Source organism: Glycine max, chromosome 9 (assembly GCF_000004515.6).
Source record: "Glycine max cultivar Williams 82 chromosome 9, Glycine_max_v4.0, whole genome shotgun sequence".
Lineage (NCBI taxonomy): Eukaryota > Viridiplantae > Streptophyta > Magnoliopsida > Fabales > Fabaceae > Glycine > Glycine max.
The window spans coordinates 12,265,302-12,275,623 of NC_038245.2; the positions used below are offsets into that span (position 1 = coordinate 12,265,302).

The 10,322-nt window shown below is 33.8% G+C and overlaps 1 protein-coding gene across 1 annotated transcript; it reads left to right on the forward strand.

The window, feature by feature from the left end:
* The first annotated feature begins 632 nt into the window (after positions 1–632).
* On the forward strand, positions 633–2,677 carry LOC102666168 (uncharacterized). The gene is made up of 9 exons (XM_006588018.2): positions 633–743; positions 862–1,126; positions 1,221–1,305; positions 1,418–1,548; positions 1,621–1,666; positions 1,842–1,965; positions 2,063–2,220; positions 2,348–2,387; positions 2,540–2,677. Exons 1-9 carry the CDS (start codon positions 633–635, stop codon positions 2,675–2,677), a joined length of 1,098 nt encoding a protein of 365 aa, XP_006588081.2.
* Positions 2,678–10,322: the final 7,645 nt, after the last annotated feature.

Genomic DNA, 10,322 nt, shown 5'->3' on the forward strand with positions numbered 1-10,322 from the left:
CTTTGGAAAAAGAAGATAGAATCAAGTGCTTGGAAGCTAAAAGAAGCTGCAGGTTCATTTTGTTTGCACAACCAAGCTTTGCCATTTGTTTCTTTCTCATGCTACGATTTTGAGCTCAAGACTCCATGAGTACAAGTTCCTTTTGTTTGCGGGAGAAACAAGACAGAGTGGAGTGCTTCGAAGGTGAAAGAATCCACCACTAACCCTGAGTACAAGTTCATTTTTTTTGTTTCTTTACTTTAGGTTTTTTGTGTTTAGGTGTATACATTATTTGTTGCAGAACATTGATGCTCTGAATCGACATTATTGTTTCCTCTATCTGCTTCATACAGGGTATGTCCATAGTGTAAGGTCAGGTGCTCTGATTCTCTTACTTCATGAACCCGCTTACCTAAGTATTTGATAGTTTTGGGGCGTATTAGTGCCTCACTAAGTGTACGATGGTATTTGCTATGTTGTTGCCGTTGGTACCCACAGTAGAGAATTGAAGTTGTTCTCATAATAAATTCTCTTACTTCATGAACTCGCTTACCTACATACTTGATAGTTTTGGGCCGTGTTAGTGCCTCACTAAGTGTACGATGGTATTTGCTATGTTGTTCTTACAAATAAATTCTGTTATATTTGTAGCAATGTCTCTCGAGGAAAACATGATCTTTGAATTGCATACCAAGAAAGGGACTTGGAAGATAGCAGTACGAATCACTAATATGTGGCATGTTAACAAGCACAATGGTAGACAAGTAATAGAAATGTTGTTCATGGACCAAACAGTGTGTTTGCTGATGTTCAATGCTGTATTTGACTACATTCATTTTGCCCCTTTCTTTCATTAATGAGTTTTATTGTTGACTCTTACAGGGTGCAAAGATTGGTGCCACTCTTCGGCAAGAATTGTTTCGCGAATTTGAGGCAATGTTGCATTGTGGTTCTGCATATGTGATTCAGGACATTAAGGTTGTTGAAAATCATTCTGAATACAAAGTGAGTACGATTCCATTTTTGGTTTACTTGGTGAAAACTATTGTGAAGGAGGACGAGCATCCTGAGATTCCTACTAATGTCTATGTTATTACTTCATTTGCTGATATTATTGATGGGGTAGCACCGCGTGACACTTTAGTTGGTATGTGGATTGGTGAATTTGCTAGCATGGATAGTATCATAGTTTGTGAAGAATAACTATGATTGTGTTGTGTTGTGTTGTAATTTTTAAATAGATGTTGTTGGTGTTGTGGCCGAAGTCATTGAGCGTAAAACAGTTAATCCTACATATAGAGTTACAGTCAAGTTGAGGGATAACATGTATTTTTTCTGCCATTATTTTTTTAGTTCTGTTTAGATATCTGCCATTTGAGGTAGCCTTCTTTTCAAATATTAAATTAATATGTTTAATTGTATATGTTTTTTATTATAGTGATAGGGATATGATCTTGACCGCCTGGGAGGAATATGCTCTTCAGCTTGATGATGCTATAGAGAAAAATCATTTTGATAGGAAGTCAATGGTGGTTATGTTAACACTTGCTAAGATCAAAGATTCTAAAGGTTATTATGATGGAGTATCTATTTATTGATTATATCATTGGTTTTTACATGTAACTTGGATATTATTGGCAGACAAGTATCCTCTCAGTATCCAAAATATCAAGCATGGGTCCAAGTTGTATGTGAACACTGATATAGCATAAATCCGAGAATTCCATAATAGGTACCAAAGAACTTTATTATCAAAACAATCACATTTAACACTTGATATTTTGTTGCATCTTCATAAAACATAAATTTGGTGATGTTGATGAATGAAGATTAGATGTTGGTATGCCATTCTAAGTTGGCAGACTATCAGATCAAGGAAGTGTTTCTCAATCACAATATAGCCAATATTCCCAAGGAAGCTCTGTGGACAAGTTCTTGCATAATGCTCAAATGGTGACATTAGGTGAAATAAGCAGGTTGAGACAGGTAACACGTTTAATTTCAAATTAATTGGTGTGTTATTTGAATAAGTATTATGAACATTACCAAATATTTAATTTATGTTTTGCATGTCCTCATTTAGGACTATTATTGTTTGACCGTTGGTATGGTGGACGAAGCAATGATTGATACACCCTGGAGTTATGATAGTTGTCCCTACTATACTACCACATTTGATCCATTGAAATTTGGTTTCACTTACCGTTCGTGCCAGAACGAAGTTGCTAACACGGTTCCAAGGTAACTTATATGTCTCCCTGAATATCCAACAAACTAAATTTCAATTACTTATTGTGTATATTATTTAAGTGTGTACTAAAAGGGAAATAGTTGTGTTAGGTATAAGTTAGTTCTGAAATTGGAACAGAATGGGGAGAAGACCAACTTCCATTTCTAGGATGGAACATGTATCAAAATCTTTGGCAAAACTGCCGATCAGTGTCGCCAAGAGTTGATTGCAGTATGTGGATTACAAATTTAATATGTTTTTTGAATTACAATTGTCCATGTGTGTTGTCTATATCCATATTGGCCTTATCATTTGTTTATTCATTCTTAGAGTAGTGATGACATCAAGGTTTTCCCTTCCTGTGTTGATAAATTATTGGGAAAGACTTGGGCTGTCAGGTTCAAATACCGTGTACAAATGCATCAATCATCTGTGTTGGATGTTACTCACGATGAAGATCTTATTTAGACAATGACATCAACAATTGCTTTGCAGGTGGTAAACATTTTATGAAATCAATTGAATTAATAATACTACTGTTGTAGTTGATTTTTACTATGAATGACCTACATGTAGGATGAACCAAGTATAGGGAAGGGTAAAGTTGTTGCTACTGAAACTTCATCATAGGATTACCATCCTACAGTAGTCTCTTTTTTAACTGATTTTCATACTAACCCGGCAGAATGCTTTTTACAATATGTTTTACTCTATGATTTTAAATTATGCATTCCTACTTGCTAATTTTGTTCTTAATCGTCACACACACACCTTCTTTGTCACAGTCAGCTGATTATGATCCTGGACTTTCTGCGTTTGTCACTCCTGCCAAAGGATTGTCTGCTCAACAAGGTAGTAGTGAATTGCAGTCTGACGAATACACACTGTATCAACTATCCACTAATAAACATATCAAATCTGAGTAATGACTTACTGTTGATAAATATTGTAAATTTGTGTGTGATGTATTACATGTGGTCTAGCCTTTTGATACTAGCTGATAGGTCCACATTTACCTGTGTTTTGTCATGTGCAACAATTAGAAATACCAATGTATGGAGACTAATATGTGTGGTGAAACTTTCTATCATGAAGCTTTCCGATTTGATAACATATTGGTTATATAATTATTTGTTATTGCTAATACATATGAAACATGCAAACCTTGGTTTACAATTGATGAAATATAGCATCACTTGATACTCAATTCAGAATTGGTTGCTATCTATCTCACTTTGTTTAAATACACTATTAGCATAAAGTGCCCAAACAAATAACAACACATGGCCAAAATCAATTGTGTTTTAATTTAACAACAAACATTTAATCATAGACTTTCAAAAAAATTTCACGAAATGCATTCTAATCATAAAGTCCAATAGACAAACAAATAGTTTTTTTTTGTATTAGTACAAAATAGATCATATGTAGGTCAATTATATATTGTATTCTATTTAATTTTTAAATACTTTTTGTGTAAAGCATATAAACGTGATCTATCTATATAAAATATGTTTGGCAACCAATGACATCAAAGATTTTGGGTTTTTTTTCTATGTCAATTAATTTTTTCAATTTCTTAAATATTATATATTTTTAATATATTCGTAATACTAATATAGCATTGGAATCCATTTACTTGCAGGTTCAAATATCACATTAAACGATCATCGAAAGTGCTTTTCGTTGGACTCAATATTTACTTCCATTCATATTTCTTTTCATTATGTTTATTCAATTATTCAAAATCCATATTATTATCTATCAAATTTATGTATTCAATTACATTTAAATATTAAATATTATTATATGCAGAGTTTGTACTTTAATATTTATTAAACATGACTTGAACAGGGCCGTTGCACTTCCCAACAATTGCTGGGCAATGACATCGAGTACATTATCGAGACGAAGAGGCTTGAGGCTTCTCAAAAACCCATCCAATCATAATACACAATGGAACAAGCAATTTCGAGACACAAAGGGATTATGACTACACCTTCCTTCCTCTCTGGCTCTACGGAAACCCAAAACAGAGATTTTGGCCATCAACTTATCCAGTCGAACAAAGCCACTGAAACATTATCAAGATGAGTACTCAATCATCAACTGCTTTGAATTCTATAAGTTTGTGTAACATTTCTATTGTTTGTTCTTTTGTCTTATTACTGCCAATGGCTGTTCATTTCGTTAGTGTTTTGATAGTTGAATTCTTTGTGCTTAAATTGTTCACTAAATCGTAATGAAATTGCCAGTGGAACCACTATGAGCCGCCCATATGTTCCTCTCATCCCGAAGAATCTTACTCTGTTTTCAACACTTATGTAGTATGTTGGTCGTAAATAATCATACTTGCTCATATGTTCCTCTTATCTTCAATATTTGTTGACTAAATCCTTTGTTGTCATACCTGCTCATGTTATTCATCATACCTGCTTATGTTAGTCATTGTGTCTGACAATTGTATTCCCCAACCATTTGCTTTGTTGTTTCACCATCCTAATGTATTATGTCTTAGTACAAATGTATGATTATGATTTACTTCTCTTACTAGATTTTTGTGAATAAAAATTGAACATGAAACTTTTTTTAATTGATTCCTACTCAAATACTACCTTTCATTTGGATCAGCATAACATCGTTTGGCTTAATGTGTGCCTAGGTTGACCTTTTCATGTGAATGACCAAAAAACATAATTTTTTATCTAACAAAAATATAGTGCTGCATGTTTTCATTGCATTGTACTCAACTATTTTTGTTGGTTATTTTGTTGCTTATTTTTTTCATAAAATAAGGCATTTTAATAATTTATTTATGGTCCCCGTAACATTTCCCACTTCCCCATGTTGCCTTCCCTACTTCCCCACCCCAGTTCGTCTCCCCACCAGAACCTTCCCCTTTCACCAAGTTGCCTTTCCCACTTCCCCACCCCTATTCGTTTCCCCACCAGAACTTTCCCCCTTCCCCATGTTGTCTTTCCCACTTCCCCATCCAACTCCACCATCTTCCTCCCCCTTCCCACCGTTCAAACTTTATTTTTTTTAATGATCAATGACGTACGTATAAAACAATTATGTGCTTTAGTTCAGTTACTGAATGTGGTAACCATAGCATCTGAATTCACTCTAAGGCTTATTTCTTTCTTCTGTTCCCATTCCAATCAGTGATGGATTCTTTACACTGCGACCTCAGTAAACTCTGCCATGATAGATGCAAATTACAAATAAGTAATATCATACATTATTGTTATACAGGTCTATCCTAACTTAATCGAATGTACACTCACATATAAATTTGTAACTGCATTGCATACTGATAGAGTAAGTATTTCCAACTATGGAATCAAATCTTATTGTGTTGATTCAACCTACATAATTCATATTTTTCAATCATGTACTTGCATAACCTTATTGAGATACCATCAATCTACCACAGGCAATGAACTCCTCACTATCCACCCAATGTCCTATTTAAATATAATGGAAGAAGCTACATTATAAAAGTTCGAAAAACTAACGACAAATACTTCTTTGCTGATGGTTTGAAGGAATTCAGGAAAGTGTTGAACATTCAAGAAGGTGTCACCACCGCTTACGCTGCTCTAGAGATAGAAAGATTGGATATTCAATCTTCACTTCATGCCACCACTAGATAATCAGACACGTGGAAGGCCTCTCGCAACCTAAAGAACACATGTGTGGATTATGGAACTTACTCAAGCTATGATCTCAGCTCCCCATCCATTGGTAGGTATCCACTCATATAATTAACCAGTGTCCTCTTTATTGACCTTAAGTTCTTTTACTGACTTCCATATGTAATGTAGGTACTACGAATGCATGCTCTAACCTATGTTGATGTGGCAAAGAAGAATATGATTGTTCTGGTAGATCATAACCATCTTTTGCTATGGAACTTGACCTTGCATGATGCTGAAATAGGGCTACAATGTGTTGCTGAGCCGTGGTACCAATATTTGAGAGATAATGACTTCAGTGCTGGAGATGAGATATGTTTCTACTTCAGGCTTAATCAGAAAGTATGGGAGCTGGTAATCAGAAAACAGGTTGCTTGGGATGACAGTGACTCTAATTGAAGATGGCATAAATCAAGTTATGTTTAGATATGTTTTTTGACAAAATATTATGTGGACCTTGCTAAAGTCTTATCATGAATTTAACCATCTATCGTTAAGAGACATTGTTTTGTTTTCATACTTTAGTGTATCTGAGCAACCTTGCAGTCGTATATGGTTATTTTCTAATTGTTCAAACATTTGTCATGGTTTTGATATATACTATTGAATTATGCAATACAAAAGAACAAGGACTGTTATCAATGGTTATTACATATATTAACACTCAATTAATATTTGACAAATTGTCAATAACAAAAACACTCTTTTCAAATACATTTTAAATGTAATACATAACAAAATAATTCTACAAACAGTCCATGTAAAACTTTGTATTTAGAAATAAAGAAGTTTATCGATAATACCTTTTTACACAAATAATCGTAATCATTTGACAAACGCACCAAAGTATTCAACCAACCACAAATTAAAAAAAATCAAAAATAAAATATTAATATTGTAAATTACATTTTGTATTAGCTATCATCACAAGTAGCCAATAGTAGGTAGCAAACAGGAAGTATGATGCTAAACCACACAGATGTCTAACCATAGGCTTAGTGTGAAAGAAACAAACAGGAGGGAATGCACAACTCACCATTCTTCCTTTTCTTTACTACCTTCTGTTGACTTTCAATGGTGAACCATATCCAAAATCTCAAACAAACTTCTAAAACATGAATCCTCCTTCAATAACAAATATAAGTTGGCTGACGATAAATGATGAACGAAATGGGAAGGCGAAAAGTACGACTTCCTAAAGATGACAACTTACCTGCAACATGAAGGACAAAACACATATATTCTCCTACTAAGTTTGAAGGAAAGTTTCTTCCTTTTCACACTTTATTATATGATACACTCAATATTCAAATAGGCATTCACGTACCATTATTTCTTCTCAAACAATATTATGTCACTACTGTTCGTGGATTGGTAGATATGGGGAAGTAGTATTACATTTTGCAGGTTTATATACTCTATTATAAAATAATGAGGACCAAATCTTATAAGTTGCACCTAAATTCTTATTTTCAAACAATAACAAAATGTTGCAGAATACTTTGTGAAGACAAACATCAAATGGAAAATTCTAGACAAGGAAGGAAAAATAGAAAACACATTTTGCAAGAAAAAAGAAAAGGTTATGACACTGAAAATCAGCATTTATCTAATGGTAAGAATTACTACAAACCCCCTTTGACGTCTACATATTTTGATAAATACTAATTCAAATATAACTACTATCATTACAGAAAAACATAAGTGTATATCAACTTGTCATCCACACTTTATCGATGACAGTCCTACAATGCATACACAAAGCACACCTTTTGCAAACATCACTTCATCTTGGAATCAGTCTGATCAACATTATACTGGGGAATTTGAAATTCGATCGAGACATACTGTCAATGTACGAAGGATCCAAGCTTCTTCAATCCAGATGAATCTATTGCACAAGTTTGAGAAAGAAAATTTAACTTCATCAGACTTCAATCGACCATCAACTTCTACAATACACCCACACCTACTACTACAATTCCATTTGCTAGTAGGTCTCAACATATACATCCTGGGAGATATACAATACATAAATCAATACTAATATCTCACATCTCAGATGATAGTGATGAGGAACACAATTTAAACCAAAAAGACATTGATGCAGGTAATGTGTGCTTATTGTTATTACATCCACAATCAGTAAATGGTTGTGTATTATAATTACAATATGTCAAACTGATCAACATCTATATTTAAGTTGCAACTTATCTGGCTCACTTAATTGGTTAGGCAAGACCACATTTTAAGTTACACAAATTTGTGTCATGTAGAATATTCATTTGACAGTCCAATACCAACAAATGATGATGCTAATAGTCATGATGATAGTGATGATGATACAATGTATCATTATGAAAATACGGGTATTGACCTTCAAATTTCAACAAAATTTTTTATGTCTTTTCATTTGTTCTGCATGTGCCCAACATTTAAACTTTTGAATTCATGTTTAGGTGCAACTTACAATGATATTGGAGATCCAGTTTGGAAATACAAGCACTGTAATGCTATGATGTGGTATGATGAAAGGATTAACAAAGACAAGCACTCCAAAAACCCAAGGTTTGCATTATGTTGTGGCGATGGCGAAATACAACTTCCTCTACTAGAAGATCCTCCACAACCATTGAGACAACTACTTTTTGGCAGCAAGAGTACACAAGCTAAGAACTTCCAACTCAACATTCGTTCATATAATCTAATGTTCACATTCACATCACCTGATGCCAAACTTGACACAAGCTATAATACTGGAAGAGGTCTTCCTACATTTTGCATACATGGTCAAGAGCATCATCTTATTGGAAGCTTCCTACCTATGGCTAATAACTCACCCAAATTTGCACAACTATATATTTATGATACTGAGAACGAAGTTAAAAATAGGTTTGCCCAAAACTCGTAAGTTTTTAACTTTGGATAAATTACATGTTACATTACATTTTTAAAAAAGTCTTTATAATAATGTATACTAACAACACTTTGTTATGCACCTCGAAAAATACTCAGGAACAAGGATATTCTTGATGAAGACATTATCATTCGAATCAAGAATATGCTAGATAAGCACAATTGGTATGCATAGAAGTTTAGAATGGCAAGGGACAAACTGCAATCTTAAGTTGTTTGTGACCTAAAACTAAAACTCATAAGTGATAGTCAATCAGATAAAAGATTATATAACTTGTCAAATACTGCTGAAGTTGTTGCTTTGATTGTTGGTGACGAGTATACAAGTAATAAAAGAGATATCATCATTGAAAAACAATCAAGAACGTTCAAAAGAATAAATGAGCTACATCCTGCATATTTGTCTTTGCAATATCCCTTTTTGTACCCAAAAGGTGAAGATGGCTATAGACCAAATATTCTTCATAAGGATCATCCAAATAGTCATGTTGCAAAGAGGAAAAAAGTTACCATGCATGAATATTTTTGTTTTAAAATGCAATCAAGGGAGAATGAAGCTCAAACAATAATGCATTCAAGGAGATTGTTTCAATAATGGATAGTTGATGGCTACACTATGACTAAGTCTCAAAAACTCAACTATGTTAGACAACATCAACAAGAACTTAGAGTTGACAAGTACATGAATTTGAATGCATGCATGATCCTGAAACACATGGCAACAAGAAAGGAAAGAGAATTATACTGCCGAGCTCCTTTGTTGGTAGTTGTAGGTATATGGAACAACTATATTTTGATGGTATGACAATTTGTGGCCATATTGGATTTCCAAAACTCATAAGTGATAAGCAATAAGATGGAAGATTATATAACTTGCCAAATACTACTGAAGTTGTTGCTTTGATTGTTGGTGACGAGCATACAAGTAATCAAAGAGATATCATCATTGAAAAGCAATCAAGAACACTCAAAAGAATAAATGAACTACATCCTGCATATTTGTCTTTGCAATATCCCCTTTTGTACCCAAAAGATGAAGATGGCTATAGACCAAATATTCTTCATAAGGATCATCCAAATAGCCATGTTGCAAAGAGGAAAAAGTTACCATGCATGAATATTTTTGTTTTAAAATGCAATCAAGGGAGAATGAAGCTCAAACAATACTGCATTCAAGGAGATTGTTTAAACAATGGATAGTTGATGGCTACACTATGATTAAGTCTCAGAAACTTAACTATGTTAGACAACATCAACAAGAACTCAGAGTTGACAAGTACATGAGTTTGAATGCATGCAATAATGATCCTAAAACACGTGACAATGAGAAAGGAAAGAGAATTATACTGCCGAGCTCCTTTGTTGGTAGTCGTAGGTATGTGGAACAAATATATTTTGATAGTATGACAATTTGTGGCCATATTGGATTTCCAAACCTGTTCTTGACATTAACATGTAATCCAGCATGACCAGGAATTCAACGAAAAGTTAGGAAATGC

Bases quoted from the DNA above. Each gene is read 5' to 3' on its own strand.
- LOC102666168 (XM_006588018.2), top strand. From the start codon at position 633: ATGTCTCTCGAGGAAAACATGATCTTTGAATTGCATACCAAGAAAGGG. The intron at 2,221-2,347 runs GTAACTTATATG...AAATTGGAACAG, and splicing joins GTTGCTAACACGGTTCCAAG to AATGGGGAGAAGACCAACTT. The intron at 2,388-2,539 runs GTATCAAAATCT...ATTCATTCTTAG, and splicing joins CCATTTCTAGGATGGAACAT to AGTAGTGATGACATCAAGGT.